The 20,956-nt window shown below is 45.0% G+C and overlaps 1 protein-coding gene across 1 annotated transcript in view; it reads right to left on the bottom strand.

Annotated features, from left to right (window-relative positions):
• The window catches only part of LOC141271406 (uncharacterized), a 128,220-nt gene that overhangs the window by 25,430 nt on the left and 81,834 nt on the right, over positions 1–20,956 (bottom strand). The window contains exon 25 of the mRNA XM_073681492.1: positions 17,907–19,079. Coding sequence (XP_073537593.1) covers positions 17,907–19,079 — 1,173 coding nt within the window. The remainder of the gene's footprint in view (positions 1–17,906; positions 19,080–20,956) is intronic.

Raw genomic sequence — 20,956 nt, 5'->3', positions numbered from 1 at the left:
AAGGTAGACCCTCCCGGGAGTACTGGCTAGCATAAGAGACCTGGTCAGTCTGTGAGCAAGCAGGAGTTCCCCTGGCCAGGTGGAGTTGTAGGCCTCCCCGTCTGTCTGCACTCTTCCTGGCTACCTTGCTGTAAGCGGGTAGAAGTAGCCCACGTCCCTGAGTGTACCGTGTAGTGCTCACCCATATGGCTGGTGACTTGGGGCCTTCTGTTAGCCTCCGCTCCATGACGGCGGTGCTGGTCCCTTGCTTGTGACTGAGCCTCCGGGCTTCTATGGCCAGAGGACCTGAATCCCCTGCCGGCTGGTTTCTGCTGCTGGATATATAAGTCCTCACAGCCTCAGACTCCTGTGTCCGGTTCCTATTGTCTTTTGCCAGGGCGAACTCTGCTCAGCTTCCAGCCCCTGATCTTTAGCTCCTAGGTCCTACAGAGCTCCTTGCTGTTACTTTCCCTTGCTCTCACTCTGACTCTGGCTGTTCTCTATTCTCTGACTCACTCAACCCCGCCCCAGATCCAGTTTATAAGGGCAGTATTCTCCCCTCCCAGGACTGGGGCAGGAGGATGTTGCATGTTTAAGGGATCCTGACCAGGAAACCTCCCACTTGCTCTCCAACATAATATCTCTATTACTGTGGTGACCAGACCCCTGGGGTGCCACACATGGCTCTTGTAAGGGGCATTGCAGTTCCTCATAATTTTTGGAAAGCCTTCCATTCACTGCTTAGGCCAACAGTGCACAGGAGACCCAGTTGCTATAAATGGAAAAAAAGGTTTAGTTAACGCCCTCTGACCTCCATGTCATTTCCAAGGGGCATTGGAGTGCCTCAAAATTTTTGGTAGGCATTGCACTCACTGTATGCCCTATAACTGTGTAACCGAACCGCTCCTTTTGTTACAGAAACATATCCTACAAGACATATCTGGTTGACTGGCCTGATATTGATGTGAATGGTCCCTGTTCCTCCTGCTCTTTCTCCTTTGCCACTACCTCATCCATCATTAATCACCTGAAGCTTTGTTTTAATGGGAGTCATAGAACTTGGATAGTAGCAGGAAAACATCCAGCAATCCTCGGAGGAGGTAGGATATGCGCCAAAACGCTGACCACCTCAGGCCTAGCCGCTACTAAATACATGCACTTGCATTACAACAAAACAAAGCAGATGCTAACTTCTATCATCCTCATCATGCTCCTCACCTTGGCACTCTCAACTCCCCTGATGGAGAAGCCAGGGCCCACCGGAGGAGTCTGATAGGCCGGTGGGCTCGGCCAATGCTGCCCTAAAGCAGGCCAGGCTAAGAAAAGTGTGGGAAAGGTTACCGGGACAAATAGGGGTGGCTGGGGACCGAGTATGGACACCCGGCCACCCCCTGGAGGCTGGGGAGCAAGAGGGGACACCCGGCCACCAGGCGGCTGGGGACTGAGTATGGATACCAGGCCGCCGACACAGCCATGGCGTGGTGGCCAGATTCCGCCTCCACATGCCTAAAAGGCCCAATTTAAAGTTCAAGCAAGCAAGCAGTATGGTATTGCAGCCTGGGGGTGGGTGGGTGGCAGGCTGCATACTTGCGCTTGCATTGCAAGGAATGGGAGAGGTACAATTGAACACTGCCCTGGGACAAGGACTTGAATGGGGATAGTTGCAAGTCTGCAACGACAGGTGCAAGGTGGGAGGCATCTTCGCATGTACCATGAACAGGGGTTTGGCATGCACACACTACAGCGGAATAGGCTCTCCTTCCCACTAAATGCACTGGGGAGGGCACAGGTAATGTTTTGGTATACGCGCTTAATCTTATGTATAAGGCACACCAGGACAAATAGGGGCGGCTGGGGACTGAGTATGGATACCTCGCTGCCGAAGCAGCCATGAGGTAGTGGCCAGCTTCGGCCTCCTTAAAACTAAAAGGCCCCATTTCAAGTGCAAGCTAGCAGTATGGAATTGCAATCTGGGGGTGGGTGGGTGGCAGGCTGCATACTTGCGCTTGTATTGCAAGGAATGGGGGAGGTACAATTGAACACTGCCCTGGAACTAGAACTTGCATGGGGATAGTTGCAAGTCTGCATCTTCTGATGCGGCAAGGATCACTTATGATGGGCACACTTTTAGACAGTGACCTGGGAGTCAGAGATGCTTCCAGGGGTCTTCCCCATGCTGTTCCCATGTCTTTTCAGCACTTTATGCATGTGTCACACAGCACATGGCCAGATAAGGTTGTAAAATGTTAAAATTACATTTCCCGGTGAATGCATTTGTCATAGTTGAAAGCAATACAAAAGTGCAAAAACGAATAAAAAATGCTACTTGTGAACATAGCCGAAGGTGTGGAGGAGTATTTTTGTTTTTGGTCATTTATTTTAACTTATACACAAGTCTTTTCCCTGGAAAGGATGTTCCTTAACATATTTCACAGGAAAAAAGTGTCACTTTCGTTTTTGAATGCTTTATTGTGAGCCCGTAAAAGTGGCTTAATACCTCTGACCACGTTGTTGACAGCAGTGACCTGGGGGTCAGAAATGCTTCCTGGGGCGATCCCCATGCTGTCCCCATGTCATTTGAGCACTGTCACTATCGTTTTGGGCACTTGTTAGGCTTTTAAAAGACTTAAGGGGGTGCCAGCGCAAAAATGCTCGAGTCTCCCATAGACTAACATTGGGCTCGTTGCTCGGGTCGAGCACCCGAGTATCACGGCGAGCTCGGCCCAAGCTTCGAGCACCCGAGCATTTTAGTGCTCGCTCAACACTAGCTACTAAGAGTCCTCCTGCAGGAACCCAACTTCCAGTGGGTTCTCTTCCATCTTGGGGGGGAATTGTGGATGAGGTCACTGTAAAGCAACCTTAATATTTTTAAGAGGTTCAAGAAGAAACAAAGCAACAATAATATACTTAATTATATTCTATACACTTTTAACGATTCCTATTGGTCTAAGAGAAGATATAAAAGACAAAGAGGAGGTAAGGGTTATTGGGTAAAGGTTGAGATCTCTAGATATGACAAGAGAAGAACCAGTACCATTATGCTTTTTGCTCAGCGTTTGGTTTTGAGGTTTGGATCCTCTTTAAGATAGGAAATAAAGTTTAATCCTTCTTCCGGCTTGAGAATAGGAATAGTTTTCCCTTTGAGGAGCATCAGTAGTTTCATGGGAAAACTCCATCTATATGGGATACCCATGTCTCTGAGAGTAGAAGTTACATTTTTGAATGATTTATGGGCTTCAATAGTTGTTTTAGATAAGTCTGAGAAAATTTTAATTTGGCTGTAGGGTTCTGGGAAGGATCCTTTTTCTTTAATATAATTTTAGATTCTTTCTTTTGTGTTATAAAAATGTATTCGAACAATGGTGTCTCTTGGTTCATCCGGGGGGGTAGATGGAGGTCGTGGAAGTCGATGGATTCTATCAATATCTAAGTCCAAATCAGACAAAGATGGAATAGCTTTTTTGAAGAGAGATTTAGCATATTCGGATAGGTAATTTTGGGTAATGTTTTTTGGGATTCCGCAAAGTTTTAGATTATTACGGCAACTATGGTCTTCTAAGTCAGCTAATTTAGTTTTTAGATTATGTATTTACATGTGGATATCTTGGTTTTGTTTTGTGAGGGTTTCAGGTTTTTTTTCAACTATAGTAATCCTTTTATCGTTATCCTCAAATTTTTTGTTGAAAACATCAAAATTAGAGTGAAGAAATTGTAACTGTTTTTCAAAACCTAGTTTAACCCCTTAAAAGCCTGAGGCGTACTAATACGTACCTGCGCCCTGGGACTTAAGAGCCAGGTACGGAATAGCACGTCAAGGCGATTGCGCCTGCACATTAACCCCGGCAATGCTGCGATCGAAGCATTGCAGTGGCAAGGGGAGGTGATCGTGATACTCACTTCTCCTGCCGGCGTCCAACGCTGTCTGCCACGGCTTCCCGGATGTTGCCATGATGACCCGATGTCATCATGACAACATTCGGGTCACCAGACATCAGGAAGATACTTTGGTCATGCGCAGTGCATGATCAAAGTATCTTCTGTATCTGCAGCAGTGACAGCCTGTATAGCACAGGGATGGTGCTCCATCCCTATGCTATACAGATCAGAATAAAAAAAGTGAAAGTCCCATAGTGGGACAAAGAATTAAAGTAAAAAAAAGTGTTAAAAAATGAAAAAAAAAAATAAAAAAAATATTAAAAAAAGAATAAAAAAAATAATCCACCAAAAATAAAAATATAATGTACCCATCAATAAATATTATTGTGAAAAAAAACCCCAAAACAATAAAAGTACACATATTTGGCATTGCCACGTCCGGAACGACCTGACCTATAAAACTGTCCCACTAGTTAGCCCCTTCAGTGAACACGGTAAAAAAAAAACGAAAGCAAAAAACAATGCTTTATCATCATACCGCCAAGCAAAAAATGGAATAACACGTGATCAAAAAGACGAATATAAATAAAAATGGTACCGCTGAAAACATCATCTTGTACCACAAAAAACAAGCCACCATACACCTCCATCAGCCGACAGATAAAAAAGTTACAGCTCTCAGAATAAAGCGATGCAAAAAAAATAAATATTTTTTTCTATAAAATAGCTTTTGTGTAAAAGCGCCAAAACATAGAAAAACTATATAAATGTGGTACCGCTGTAAACGTACTGACCCGAATAATAAAGCTACCTTATCAATTTTACCACATGTGGAACAGAATAAAAAAAATTTGAAAAAAAACAATTCCTGAATTGTTGTTTTTTGTTTATTCTGCCTCCCAAAAATCGGAATAGAAAGCGATCAAAAATGTCACATGCCTGAAAATGGCACCAATAAAAACGTCAACTCATCCCATAAAAAAAAAGCTGTCACATGACTCTGTCGGCCAAAATATGGAAAAATTATAGCTCTCAAAATATGGAGATGCAAGAACTAGATTTTACAAAAAAATGCCTCTTTTAGTGTGTGACTGCTGTCAATCATAAAAATCCGATATGAATCTGCTATCGCTGTAATCGCACCGATCCAAAGAATAAAGTCGTCTAATCACTTATACTGCACGAGGAACGGCGTAAAAAATAAACTGTAGGGTTAGGGTTGTGCTAGGGTTAGGGTTGTGCTAGGGTTAGGGGGTTAGGGTTGGGCTAGGGTTAGGGATGGGTTAGAGTTAGGGTTGGGGTTGGGGTAGGGTTGGGCTAGGGTTAGGGTTGGGCTTTTTTTCAAAAGTAAAAAAAAAAAGATGACGATATGGCGACTAGTGTTGAGCGCAAGTGCTCGCTACTTGAGTTTGCATTAGGTGCTCGGGTATGCACTGAGTATCGCGGCTGCTCAAGTGACATGCTCGAGTCTCCTCCCCATATGCTTTGCGGGCAAAAAAACCTTGCTGGGATTGCCTGCCATGCACGAGCGATCCCCGCATGTTTTTTTTGGGTGTCTAATAACCGTGAAACATGCGGGCGAGTACCCGATGCAAACTCAAGTAGCGAGCACTTGAGCTCAAGACTAATGACAACTTATTCAATATGATGACCTAATGTTATCAAATACTGTGCTGTACCTCTGGGTTCAAAATGTTCACTATACCCCTTGATAAAATCCTTGAGGAGTGTAGTTTCCAAAATGGGGTCACTTGTGGGGGGTTTCCACTATTTAGGCACATCAGGGGCTCTCCAAACGTGACATGGCGTCCGCTCTCGATTCCAGCCCATTTTGTGTTCAAAAAGTCACACAGTGCTCCTTCCCTTCTGAACTCTGCCGTGCACCCAAACACTGTATTTTCCCCACATATGGGGTATTGACGTACTCAGGAGAAATTGCACAAAAGTTTTTGGGGTCCGTTTTCTCCTCTTACCCTTGTAAAAATAAAAAAAAATTGGAGCTAAAACATTTTTGTGGAAAAAGTTTGATTTTTTTTATTTTTACGGCTCCATGTTATAAACTTCTGTAAAGCACTTGGGGCTTCAGGGTGCTCACCACACATCTAGATAAGTTCCCTGAGGGATTTAGTTACCAAAATGGTGTCACTTGTGGGGGGTTTCCACTGTTTAGGCACATCAGGGGCTCTCCAAACGCAACATGGCGTCCGCTAATTATTCAAGCAAATTTTACATTCAAAAAGTCAAATGGCACTCCTTCTCTTCCGAGCCCTGCAGTGCGCCCAAATAGTGGTTTTCCCCCACATATGTGGTATCGGCATGCTCAGGAGGAATTGCACAACAAAATGCATGGTGCAATTTCTCCTGTTACTGTCATGAAAATGCAAAATTGGAGGCTGAAAAACATTTTTGTTGCAAAAATGTGAACATTTTATTTTTACGGCTCAATGTTATAAAGTTCTGTGAAGCACCTGGGGGTTCAAGGTGCTCACCACACATCTAGATAAGTTCCCTGAGGGGTTTAGTTTCCAAAATGGTGTCACTTGTGGGGGGTTTCCACTGTTTAGGCACATCAGGGGCACATCGGCTAATTATTCAAGCAAATTTTACATTCAAAAAGTCAAATGGCGCTCTTTCCCTTCCGAACACTGCCATGCACCCAAACAGTGGTTTTTCCCAACTTATGGGGAAATTGCACAACAAATTTTGGGGTCCATTTTTTCCTGTTACCCCTGCGAAAATAAAAAAAAATGGGTCTAAAGTAACATTTTTGTGAAAAAAATTAAATGTTTATTTTTTCCTTCCACATTCCAAAAATTCCTGTGAAGCACCTGAAGGGTTAATAAAGTTCTTGAATGTGGTTTTGAGCACCTTGAGGGGTGCAGTTTTTAGAATGTTGTCACTTTTGGGTATTTTCTGTCATAAAGGCCCCTCAAAGTGACTTCAAATGTGATGTGGTTCCTAAAAAAATGGTTTTGTAAATTTTGTTGGAAAAATGAGAAAACGCTGGTCGACTTTTAACCCTTATAGCTCCCTAATAAAAAAAAATTTGGTTCCAAAATTGTGCTGATGTAAAGTAGAGATGTGGGAAATGTTATTTATTAACTATTTTGTGTGACATATCTCTCTGATTTCAGGGCATAAAAATTCAAATTTTGAAAATTGCAAAATTTTCGCCAAATTTCCATTTTATTTACAAATAAAAGAAGAAATTTTACCACAATCATGAAGTACAATGGGTCACGAAAAAACAATCTCAGAATCTGGGGGATCCGTTGAAGCATTTCAGAGTAATTACCTCATAAAGTGACAGTGGTCAGAATTGTAAAAATTGGCTTATTCATTAACGTGCAAACCACCTTGGGGTGTAAAGGGGTTAAGGGTATGTGCACACACGTTGTGTTTTTTTCTGCACGTTTTCTGCACCAAAATCTGCATTAAATCTGCTAATAACTTTTCTCTGGCAGGAGATTAGCTGCGTCAAAAACGCAGGTTTAGCTGCGTTTTTTGTTGCGTTTTTTGCTGCGTATTTGCACCGTTTTTTTCACTGTCCTTCTGTCCCTATTTAGTAATGCACTTAAAGTTCTGTGAGAAAAAAGACTCCCATTCTATTTTGCCATCAAAAACGCTGCAAATACCCAGCAAAATACACAGGTGCATTTTTTGTAGCGTTTTTGCTGTGCATTTGTAACGTTTTTCATCCCCCCAATACTTCCTATGGGTGAAAAAAAGTTAAAATAAACGCTGAATGAAGTGACATGTCACTTTTTTCAGCGTTTTTCTAATCACTGAAAATACGCAGCAAACAAAAAGCAACATGTGGGAACTGTGAATTCTGGTTTCTCATCGACTTTGCTGGTACTGCCAGATGCAGCTGAAAATGTACATAAAAATCTGCAGCAAATACGCAGCAAAACACAACATGTGTGCACATACCCTAAGATTGTCATTAATTCCTTTAAAGATTTCAATTAAGTAACTCTCAGTGACGTATTTCTCTTAAGTATGGAGACTTTCAAAGTTGGTAAAAGCTATACAGATCTCTTCAGGATTTTGTGACGAGAGATGATCTATTTTAATGCGTTTTTTTTGCAGGACTTTGGTGATGAGTCTTCAGAAAAATCATCTGAGTCATCTTGAGAGGATGGATTTTTTGTGCTCCAGTCTTCGGGGCCTTTCCTTTTAGTAGAGGAAAAAAGATCCATTTTCTCTACAGAAGTGGTGTTGAGCAGAAGGGGTGTAGTTTTTCCTTTATTTAAGTCAGATATCGAGAAAGATCTAGTAATTAAACTAGCAGTAGTGTCTTTTTTTTACCTTCTTTCAAGGCGCTACTGTATGAAAAAAGAGCAATTAAAGTTGGAATTAGATGTTGTTTCACCTCTTTTTAGAGGTGATCTGGATTTTAAGGGGCTTGTCATATTGGAGAGGTTTTCATGTGATTTGGAGTGGGACTGATGTGTTAAATTTTTATTTTTCTGACTATTGTTTTTAACTGGATCAGAGGATTTGGTACGCTAGGGTTAGGCTATGTGCCCAAGATGCAGAAATGCTCCGGATTTTTCCTGAGCGTTTCTGCATCTCCCTGGCAGAAAAAACACATGCGGATTGTACATGTGGATTGTACATGTGGATTGTACATGCGGATTGTACATGCGGATTGTACATGCGTTTTTCCTGCCAGGGACATGCGGAAGTGAAGCGTTCTTCACTTGCATTTCCACATGGTGGTTGTCAAGTGCTCTCCAAGAGATTTTAGCATCACTTGGAAAGTGCTTGTCAACTTGGTCACACTATATAAATCCATGCAAACGGCATGGATTTATATACTGTGACCTTAAAAATGTTAAAAAATAAAAAAAATAAATCTATACTTACCTTCTGATGGCCCCCGCAGTCTTGCTTCGCTCCGTCCTGACTGCCGGCACATCGCGGTATACTGAAGGACCTGCCGACGTCAGCATCACGTGACCCGTCACATGACTATGACGTCAGTGCAGGTCCTTCAGTCCATCACAATCTGCCAGCATGGGAGGACGAGCGCAGCGGGGGCCGTCAGAAGGTAAATATAACATTTATTTTTTATTTTATTCTTTTTTTCCACAGGTTCTATGGTACCCGGGTCCGGAGGAGAGTCTCCTCTCCTCCACACCCGGGTACCATCCGCACATTGGAACGCATGGAATGCGCATCTACATATACAGTGATGCGGATGTCATGCGGTCCAATGCAAGTCAATGGCGGCGAAAACGCAGCACCCCCGCAAAATAATTGGTAGTGCTGCGTTTTTTTCCACAATGATAATCCGCAGCGGAAATTTCCGCAGCATGTGCATAGCACATGCAGATTATCATTGGGGAACATGGCAGGCCTTCTACCGCTGCAGAAACGCTTAAAAAAGGCATCGTGGGCACACAGCCTTAGTGGTTTTAGGTTTAGCTCCCCCAGTACTCATATTGTTGATGTGAGAGAATGGGATATAGTGAAGAAATGATTAGATATGACAATCTTTCAATGAATTAAAAGTGTAGAAATTATATAGGGACCAGCGTTAATATAATTTCAGTAGTAGAATGTATAGAAGTAAATTGGGTTAGTTAGTTACAATAGAATGATACGAGAGTTAGGCATGGAAAAAGTATGTAATAGAAAATCACAATATTGCAGCACTATTAATGATGTAGCAATTCTAAAGATCAAATAATACAATACATATATATTTCTGTGACTCCAACTTCACTTTCAAGGGTGAGGAAAAAGAGGACTGCAAACACTTAATATGTTAATATTCTTATGGGGGAAAAAAAAGGGGTCTCTTTATATCCCTCATAGGATGAGTCACGCTTCACAAAACAAACAGTTTACAAGGTAGATGGCATACATCTCAGAGAAATCTCCAGAAAGCTCTGTCTTTCCTGTGCTCAGTATGACTCAAGAGTGTGATAAGGGGGGGGGAGCCAGTGGAGAAGATTCAGCATTACTGCTCATGTGGCGCCCCTGCGGCTTCAGTCGCCGCAGAGGTACTGCATCTCACCCAGAGGTGTGGTATCTCACTCTCAGGTAAGGAAGGAGTACTGCCAGGGACCCTAACACCTGCATCCAACACTACATTACTCCAGACCAGCAGGAGGGGCAAGATGCGTCGCTTCCCTGCTGAGCCCTGTCCCTGGTTGGAGTGGGGGGAACCAAAGTAGGGGGAACCATGTAGTGGGTGTGGGTGGAGGAAGTAAATCAGGGGAGCACTTGTTAGGAATAGTATAAAGAGGGAAGCCATCTTGGGAGTGGAGTTCAGATCAGTCAGAAAGGAGAAGTAGAAGGAGCAGGAGCTCTGTAGGAGGTGCTCAGGAGGAGGAGGGCCTAGCCAGAGAGGCCTAAGACTGAAGAGAGAGAGAGGAGCAGGAGAAAGGCTCCAGGAACGTGGAAGGGACCTCAGGGGTACGGGTAGTGCTGGAGGCCACCCATACGCCCGAATCTGCCAGGCGGTGGAGGGGTCAGGTCGCACAGAGGGAACCGGTCCCTAAACTAGCAGAGTTCTTTAAGCCTCAACTAGGAATCCAGAGGCTGCAGTATATCAGGTACTGCAGCCACAAAGCCACATCTAATCACCAGAAAGGTGGCCATAGAGGACCCAGGGGACAGAGAAGACGTCACCCGACAAGGTCCGTGGCCACTGGCCTGAGACACTGGGTGTGAGGTGCAGGGAGACGGCCAGAAGGAACACACAGAAGGGGGTCCCGTTACGTACTCCGGAGAGACCTGGGAGTTTGCTGAACCCCTCCCCGAGTAAGCACAGGACGCCGTGGGAAGTTACTCTAGTACTGGTAACTGGAAGTCTAAGAAACCATGAGTAAACCTTGAGGACTGCACCTTACTGTCTCTGTAATCATTATCTGCGCCATCACCTGCGCCATACTGCCCAGCATCACCTACAACATCTACACTGCCCTGGTGCTAAGCTCTACCTGTGGAGAGCTAAACCAACTCTGCTGCATTCACACCAGCTCCAGAGGACCAGCTCCGCAGCGGCGGCTCCCTTTAGCCGCATACCACAGGTGGTGTCACGAACTATATATAAAAACTATAAATCCCCTGTAAATATTTCCCTTTTGATTGACCACCCTGGGTCACGGACCGGGTCACCGCCACTGTGACATCTCCCCTAGCAACGGCAAACAAAGGCCAGTGTCAGTTCCTATGCTCTGAAATCAAATATGGCAGCAGGGTGCAAAGAGGAGCATCTTCTTTCACAGTGCAGAGAAGCCACATCCACATTCACAATCAGGAGGGAGGCAAATCACAGTTCTCCCCTTGCCTCTACGAATCCTCCGTTCAATAAATGTAAATGTATGAAACAGTATATGATGAAGGGAGGGAGAGCCGCTGTTTGGGATTCAACAGTTCACAGTGTCTTATCCCCCCTTAAAAGCACAACACAATATATGTTCAGCAGATAGTAGGGTATCTGGGGATTGGTGTCAGCTCCGGCGCGCGCATACAGCGTAGTTCGCAATGTCTCTTGTGGAACAGCAGAGTCGAAGGATGTGCATGTGGGAGGGGGGAAGAAGACTGTCTCAGTACCTAAAGTTCAACACTCACATCTCCCCGGACTTTCTGTTTAATGACCTCGAAATCTGTGGGTCTCCGGACCAGTTAGTGGTGTTGATGATCCAATCCTCTGGGTCCCAGTTGTATTACCTTGGTCTGATTCAGTTCCTGTCACAAAAGGAACTGGCATGCAGAATGCATACAGCCTGTGTGTCCTCTTGGGCTTGTTCAACGGTTCAGGCAGTCCGGTGTCCCGATCTCCTCTGCAGAATAGCTTGCGATGATCTAGACAAATAACTCGACTTTCCCAGGACACAGCTTCGCCCTTTTGGGCTCAAAATGTTCATAATAAGGGCAGCAATAAGCCCAAAGTAAAATAAAAGCAAAAAAATCCTCTTTTGAAGCTTTAAAGTAGCTTCTTAGGAAGTTTTACAGGGAGCTCAAGACTTCAAGAATGGTTTTTAACAGGGAAAAATGCAAAGTACTACATCTAGGCAATAAAAATGAAAAAAGCATATACAGAATGGGAGGAATAGAGCTAAGCAACAGTACATGTGAAAAAGACTTAGGTATATTAATAGATCATAGACTGAACATGAGTCAACAGTGTGATGCAGCAGCAAAAAAGGCAAATACAATTCTGGGATGTATTAACAGAAGCATACAGTCTAGATCACGTGAAGTCATTATCGGTCTTTACTCCTCTTTGATCAGACCTCATCTGGAATACTGTGTACAGTTTTGGGCACCACATTTTAAAAAAGACATAGACAAACTGGAGCAAGTTCAGAGAAGAGCGACCAGAATGGTGACTGGTCTGCAAACCATGTCCTATGAGGAACGGTTGCAGGATTTGGGAATGTTTAGCTTGCAAAAAAGAAGACTGAGAGGAGACTTAATAGCTGTCTACAAATATGTCAAGGGCTGTCACATTGTAGAAGGATCATCTTTATTCTCATTTGCACAAGGAAAGACTAGAAGCAATGGGATGAAACTAAATGGGAGGAGACACAGATTAGATATTAGAAAAAACTTTTTGACAGTTAGGGTGATTAATGAGTGGAACAGGCTGCCACGAGAGGTGGTGAGTTCCCCTTCAATGGACGTCTTCAAACAGAGGCTGGACAGACATCTGTCTGAGATGATCTAGTGAATCCTGCTTTGAGCAGGGGGTTGGACCAGATGACCCAGGAGGTCCCTTCCAACTCTACCATTCTATGATTCTATGATTCTATGATTCTGTGACTTTACATGGCAGAGTCCAGGCCACGCCCCCCAAAATTGCTGTTATTGTGAACAGTTAAGCAAGTTGTAGACGAAATGATCTCTAAAGGGGATAAAGTTAAAGATGACACACTTATATATACATATAGTAATTTTTTACAATTTATAAAATGGAAAATGGGCCGATGCAAAAGTTTGGGCACCCTTGGAGATTTGTGTGCTCACATAACTTTGACCAAGTTTCAAACCTTAATTAGCCTGCTAGAGTTAAGGCTTTTTCACTATCATCGTTAGGAAAGGCTAGGTCATGCAAATTTCCCAGCTTTATAAAAACACAGCCTCCTCAAATCTTGTGCCAAAAAAACATAGCCATGGGTTCTCTAAGCAGCTGCCTAGCACTCTGAAAATTAAAATGGTGGACGCCCACAAAAGCAGGAGAAGGCTACAAGAAGATAGCAAAGCATTTTTAAGTTGCCCTTTCCTCAGTTCAAAATATAATTAAGAAATGGCAGTTAACAGCAACATTGGAGGTCAAGATAAGGTCTGGAAGACCAAGCTTTAGTGAGAGCTGCTCATAAGATTGCTAGAGAGGCAAATCAGAACCCCTGCTTGACTGTAAAAGACTTTCAGAAAAATTTAGCAGACTCTGAAGATGTGGTATGTTGTTCTTATGTTCAGAAACACCTGCACAAATATGGCCTTCATGGAAGAATCATCAGAAGAAAACCTTGGCTTCTACAAATAGATAATTAAAATATTACGTAACATCAAACCCAATATTGTTGACACTTTCCATCGAAGTAAGGCGCCCTCTAAGGCCAAGATCTGGGCCGTAAGAAACCCTTCTACTGTCAATGATCACTTAATGGTTTAAAAGTATCTACCTAACTCTATGCTATCAAGTAACCCATAAAAGGTCCTACTGGTATATGGGAATAAATATGTATTATAAAGCCAACAAAAGAACTCCGATGTTCAAATACAATCAATTTTTATTGAGCAATAAATATAAACAATTTTTTTTTAATTAAAAACAGTTAAAAGAAGTCAGACTGCAGAGATAGCAGCTAAGTAGTGACCCATATGGAGAAAAAGACGAAAAACGTTCAACATTTATTTGTATATATGGTTATCTTAAATAAATAATATGTCTCCGCATAGCCAGCTCTGGATTTTTAACCTACAAACTGCGGGTATAACCGCCGGTCAATGTACGCCCTGACCATCTGCACTGTGAGTGCCGACCCCTCGGACAGTGAACCCCAAGTGTGCCAGGTACTGGTTAATGGGTACCCCACGGAGGCCCTCCTAGACTCAGGGAGCCTAGTGACTTTGGTGCATGGGTCACTGGTGGCAGGAGACAACCCCAGTGGACGGACAGTCGGGGTTGTGTGTGTCCATGGGGACCTCCGAGAGTACCCAACCGCGGAGGTAGTTTGTCCACGCCATGTGGCGATATAAAACATGTGGTGGGGGTGGTAAAAACTCTTCCCTATGGGACTGTGTTGGGAAGAGACTTGCCCCTGTTCTGGACTCTGTGGAAAAACAAAATCCACTCTCCCCCGGTAAAATTTATTACAGGCGCTGTACCCGACGAACCAGGGGTGTCCAACCTAGGGACAGAGTGTGACCCCGATAGGTCTCCCCTAGAGGTGCTGGCAGGAGAGGTCGAGGAGACCCCATCAATTCCCGAGCTGGAAGTGTCCCGGGACACGTTTGGGACAGCTCAGCTACAGGATCCCACCCTGACTCGGGCACGGGAAAGGGTGTTAGAGGTAAATGGCGTAGCTCAACAGTTCGGTGCAGATACTGTATTTCCACGCATAGTAGTCAACGGTGAGTTGCTCTATAGGGTAGACAAGATCAGGGACGAGGTCATGGAACAGTTAGTGGTACCTCAGTCGTACCGTCGGGCGGTTCTAGATTTGGCACACACACACCTGCTGGGTGGACACATAGGGGTTAAAAAGACGCAAGAACATATCTTGCGGCGGTTCTTTAGGCCGGGGATTTACGCGGAGGTCCAACAGTACTGCGAATCCTGCCCTGAATGTCAACTGACCACACCCACCGCCAGTTTCCGTAGCCCATTGGTACCCCTGCCAGTGATAGAGGTACCTTTTAAAATGAATTGCAATGGACTTGGTAGGGCCCATTGTAAAATCCGCTCATGGCCACCAACACATACTGGCGGTCGTCGACTATGCCACCCGGTACCCGGAGGCTATACCACTACGCCACACCTCAGCGAAACTGATTGCACGGGAGCTGTTTGCCATGTTCTGTCGCCTTGGACTACCTAAGGCGATCCTGACGGATCAAGGGACCCCTTTTATGTCCAAGGTGACAAGGGAACTGTGCAAAATGCTAAAAATTAAACAATTGCGCACCTCGGTGTACCACCCTCAAACCGACGGGCTAGTAGAACGGTTCAATAAAACCCTCAAGTCCATGTTAAAAAAGGTGGTTTCTAAGGACGGAAGGGATTGGGACATGTTGCTACCCTATTTGATGTTCGCCGTCCGTGAGGTACCCCAGGCTTCCACAGGGTTCTCTCCCTTTGAGTTATTGTACGGCAGACACCCTAGGGGTCTGTTGGAAGTAGCCAAAGAGACGTGGGAACAAGAGCCAACTCCACATAGGAGTATAATTGAATACGTGACTAGTATGCAGGACCGGATTGCGGCGGTCATGCCCATCATGAAAGAACATCTGTTAGATGCCCAGGTAGTCCAGAGGCGCAAATATAATAAAAGAGCCATGGTTAGGTCTTTTAACAAGGGTGATCGGGTATTAGTACTGGTACCCACAGCCGAGAGTAAGCTCATGGCCAATTGGCAAGGGCCATATGAGGTTCGAGAAAAGGTGGGGGAGGTAAATTACCGGGTGTATCAGCCCGGAAGGAGGAAACCTGAGCAGCTTTACCATGTAAACCTGCTAAAACCTTGGAAAGCTTGAGAGTGTTTAGTTACAGACTTCGGGCATGCCGCCAAAAAATTCTCTACCTTCAGCCAGGGATGGGTCCGGGGGAGAGGTCAGGATAAGTGACGCTCTCACAAAACAGCAGCGACGGGAGGCTCGCTCGCTGGTGCAGCAGAATACCGACGTGTTCTCAGAGCTACCGGGTAGGACTACCGTTCTCCAACATGACATTGTCATCGAACCTGGGGTAAGAGTGCGAATGAGACCGTACCGGGCACCCGAAGCCCGGAGGCAAGCCATCATGACTGAGGTAAATCAAATGCTCCAGTTAGGCGTCATCAAGGAACCACGGAGTGAGTGGGCTAGCCCCATCGTACTGATTCCGAAACCAGACGGATCGTTACGCTTCTGTAACGATTTCCGGAAATTAAATGAGGTGTCGAAATTTGACCTATATCCAATGCCCAGGGTGGATGAGCTGATTGAGAGACTGGGGCAGGCCCAGTACTTTACCACACTCGATCTCACCAAGGGTTACTGACAGGTACCTCTCACGGAATCGGCAAAGGAAAAGACCGCCTTCATAGCTCCGGAGGGTCTATATCAGGTACAAGCGGTGCTGGATTCTCTCAGAGCCGCGGGATTAACGGCAACCCCAAAAAAATGTGCAATAGGGCTAGAGGAAGCCCGATATTTGGGGTATGTGATTGGCCGAGGAGTTATCAAGCCCCAAATCAATAAAGTTGAGGCCATAAAAAACTGGCCTAAACCGTCAAGTACAAAGCAGGTGAGGGCGTTCCTTGGCATCCTTGGGTATTACCGCCGGTTTATACCTAATTTTGCTGGGAGAAAGGCGGCCCTGACCGATCTCTTGAAAGGAAAAAAAAAAAATCGGTAATGGTTCGGTGGAACCCTCAGGCAGAAGAAGCCATTCAGTCCATGAAGTTGGCCCTGTGTGGAAAGCCGGTCCTCATCAGTCCCAACTTCAAGGAAACCTTCATTGTACAGACAGACGCATCAGAGGTAGGCCTCGGGGCGGTATTGTCACAAAAAGTGGATGGCGAAGAGCACCCGGTCACCTACTTGAGTAGAAAACTTATCCCGGCAGAGAAAAACTATAGCGTGGTAGAGAAGGAGTGTTTGGCTATTAAGTGGGCCTTGGAATCACTACGTTATTATTTACTTGGCTGTCAGTTCCGCTTGGTGACGGACCACTCACCCTTGGTATGGATGAGGAACACCAAGGAGAGGAATGCGCGAGTCACCAGGTGGTTCCTGTCACTGCAAAATTTCAGTTTCTCTGTAAAACATTGCCCTGGGAAGTCGCAGGCAAATGCGGATGCCCTGTCCCGGGCACCCTGTATGGTGACAAATGTTCAACCCCACAAGTTTGAACAGAGGGGGGGGGCATATGTGAGGCAGTGACCGGGATCGTATACGAGGGAAGTTATATATCCCCCAGAATGTGTACAGAGACCTATTAAATCCATTGGAGTGCATTGCAGTCACAAACTGACCTGCGGCTGCAATGCAGGAATGAAGGTGAGCATTGATCTGGTCAGGCTATCTGGCTAAGGCAGATTAGTAAAACCCGGCAGGGCCTTCATTTCTTGGGGGAGGCTACAGGAATGCAGTGGGGCGGCCTCCTCCCTCCAACCCGGGTTTTCCAGTGGCTCTTGCCACAGGTCCTTTAAAAACCCCGCATTAAGGATGTGTTGTTCAGTATTGGGACCTGCTAGAAGCATAGCAGGAAAGTTTGGTGGGCCTGTAAGTAGCTGAACCCACGCCTGGGAAGGCTCTGCACCCGTCAGGCTCTAAGCGGACCAGCGTGGCCGTTGCTCACGGCAACCGTTGTTTAAGGACTCATGTTAACCCAGCTGCGAACCGGAGGACTTTTCTGTTTACCCGTGAGTTGCTGAATAAAGCTGTTTATGTTGGACTTGCTTGGGTCACTGCACGGTGTGAACACCGCCGCCTTACAATATATATATATATATATATATATATATATACACACATACATACAGACACACACACACGTGAGCGCATCTCCAACACTTCCCCTTTACCTTTTTGTCATTACTTTAACTCTCTGCTATGTGTTTTCTTGTACAGATTGGAAAAAATATATGGTTTCTCCTTGTGTGAGTTTTCCTTTGAAGTCAACAAAATGTGATTTTTGAGTAACATATTTCCCTCCTTCTAGGTGTGAGAATAATTTCTCCCTTTGTGAGATATTTGATGTTTAAAAAGACTTCTTTGGTTGATAAAACATTTCTCACATTCTGAACATGAAAATGGTTTCTCCCCTGTGTGAATTCTTAGGTGACTAATAAGATGTGATATCTGCTTAAAAGGTTTCCCACATTCTGAACATGAAAATGGTTTCTCCCCTGTGTGAGTTCTGCGGTGTGTAAAAAGATGTGATTTATGTGTAAAACATTTCCCACATTCTGAACATGAAAATGGCTTCTCCCCTGTGTGAGTTTTCTGATGTGTAAAAAGATGTGATTTCTTGGCAAAACATTTATCACATTCTGTACATGAAAATGGCTTCTCACCTGTGTGACATCTCTGATGTGTAACAAGACTTGATTTATATGCAAAAAATTTCCCACATTCCGAACATGAAAATGGCTTCTTCCCTGTGTGACTTCTCTGATGCGTAATAAGATTTGATTTATCTGCAAAAGATTTCTCACATTCTGAACATGAAAATGGCTTCTCCCCTGTGTGAGTTCTTTGATGTGTAAAAAGATGTGATTTCTTGGCAAAACATTTATCACATTCTGTACATGAAAATGGCTTCTCACCTGTGTGACATCTCTGATGTGTAACAAGACTTGATTTATATGCAAAAAATTTCCCACATTCTGAACATGAAAATGGCTTCTTCCCTGTGTGAGTTCTCTCATGTATTAAAAGATGTGATTTGTGTGTAAAACATTTCCAACATGCTGAACATGAATATGGCTTCTCCCCTGTGTGAGTTCTCTGATGTGTAAAAAGATGTGATTTCTTGGTAAAACATTGCTCACATTCTAAACATGAATATGATTTTTCTCCTGTATGAATTCTATAGTGTTTATCAAGTTTTGATTTATTTACAAAACATTTCCCACATTCTGAACATGAATATGGCTTCTCCCCTGTGTGATTTTTCTGATGTGTATTAAGATTTGATTTATCTGCAAAAGATTTCTTACATTCTGAGCATGAAAAAGGCTTCTCACCTGTGTGAGTCCTTTGATGTGTAACAAATTTTGACTTACTTACAAAACTTTTGCAACATTGTGAACATGAATATAGCTCCTCCCCTGCGTGAACTGTTTTTTGCTTAAGAAGCTCTAAATTTTGGCTAAATGAATCAGAAGATAGGACCTGTTTAAAATGATCAAATGATAGATCTTTGCTGTGAAAGGATGATGGTATTTCTGGAATGGTGGCATAAAGGTCAGTTATATCTTGTGTGATATTAAGGTCATCTGATTTCAAAACAGAAGATGTCAGTTGTTCCTCTGCTCTTCTAGTGCAGTCATCTGTCAAGATTAAAGATAATTTTTAAATGAAATATCCTGAATTACATTTTTAAAATATTCATAGAAACTTATGTTGAGGTTATATATCAAAATTCAATTATTTACTAAAGACAAAAACTGTTCATAATCCAACAGTAGAGCTCAGAGCAGAAACCAGTAGTACAATAAGTTAGACCCTTTTAGTTCATTTTGCCTCTCAAATATTGCAATAATAAGCCTCTAAAAAGTATTATGTAGCACAAAATATCAATTAAGACTTCTAACCCACCCCCAGTTCATGCCGCAGCTGATGGAGTCCCTCTGTAAGCAAATACAGGTGCAACATCTGGTGAACAGCTCGTACCACCCACAGACCAATGGCCTGTGCGAAAGGTTTAATGGCACACTGAAGCAGATGCTTAAGATGTTGGTTGACTCCCACAGGCGCGATTGGAAGTGGTACCTCCCACACCTGCTATTTGCCTACCGGGAGGTTCCACAGGCCTCAACAGGGTTCTCCCCCTTTGAGCTCCTGTACGGCCGACGTGCGCAGGGACCCCTGGCTCTGGTGAAAGAGGTCTGGAAAGGGGACTTAGCCACCCCTGGAGTGTCTGTCATCCAATATGTTGTGTGCTTCCGTGACAAGATGCAAGCCTTGGCGCAGCTGGTGCACGATAATATGATGAGAGCCCAGGCCAGAAGCGACGGTACAACCAGAATGCTTGTGAGAGGACCTACCAGGTGAGTCAAAAGGTGTGGGTACTGGTCCCCGTAACCCAGGACAAGCTTCAGGCGGCATGGGAAGGCCTGTACCTCGTGCACCAGCAGCTCAATGCCGTAACATACCTGGTTACCCTGGACCAAGCCCGGGGAAGGCGGAAGGCCTTCAACGTAAAAATGATGAAGGCACATCATGAGCATGAGGCCTGTGCCCTCCTCGTATGCAACCTTCCAGGGGAGGGAGAGGCGGAGACCCTCCTGGACATGCTCGCCCACGCTAGGGCAGGAGGGACCATCGAGGACGTGGAGGTTTGCAACCAGCTGTTGTCGAACCAACGGTCCCAGCTGTGGACAACCCTACACCCCTTCCGGGATTTGTTCAGCAACAAGCCTGGCAGGACAGATGTGGCCGTCCATCACGTGGACACCGGGATCACTCCCCAATCCGGCGCTCAGCATATTGGGTCTCCCTGGATGTACAGCAGCACATGCGCCAGGAGATTGATGAGATGCTGAAGCTGGGGGTCATCCAATCATCCAGCAGTGGTTGGGCCTCGCCTGTAGTCCTCATCCCAAATAAGGACCAGACAACCCTATTCTGCATGGACTACAGGGTGCTCAACGCTGTCACGGTCACCGATGCATAACTAATGCCGCACATCGATAACCTGCTCGATCAGTTGGCCGGGGCCAAGTATCTGACCATTATGGATCTGAGCCGTGGATATTGGTAGATTCCCCTGACCCCTGAGGCACGGGAACGCTCTGCCTTTATCACCCCATTTGGACTGTACAAGTTCACTGTGATGCCATATGGCATGAAGTATGCCCCTGCCAATTTTCAGCGGATGATCAACATACTGCTCAAGGGACTCGATGGCTATGCGGTCGTGTACCTGGATGACATTGATATCTTCAGTCCCACCTGGGAGGATCACCTGGTGCATTTGGCGCAGGTGCTGGGGCGGATCCACCAGGCAGGGTTAACCATTAAGCCGGAAAGTGCCAGCTGGGTATCGGTGTCTTCCTGGGACACCGGGTAGGCGGGGGAACTCTAAAGCCGGAGCCCGGCAAGGTGGATGCCATCGCATCCTGGCCACCCCCCTGGTGCGAAGGTTCTGCTCTTCTAGCACTTAGGGGCTCTAGATATGGAGTCCACAAACAATTGTAGGTACATC

This window comes from Phyllobates terribilis, unplaced genomic scaffold (assembly GCF_046119375.1).
Source record: "Phyllobates terribilis strain yellow unplaced genomic scaffold, ASM4611937v1 Scaffold_5__5_contigs__length_657084704, whole genome shotgun sequence".
Classification (NCBI taxonomy): domain Eukaryota; kingdom Metazoa; phylum Chordata; class Amphibia; order Anura; family Dendrobatidae; genus Phyllobates; species Phyllobates terribilis.
The sequence above is the reverse complement of the archived record's forward strand: the minus strand, read 5'-3'. Positions and strand labels throughout refer to the sequence as shown.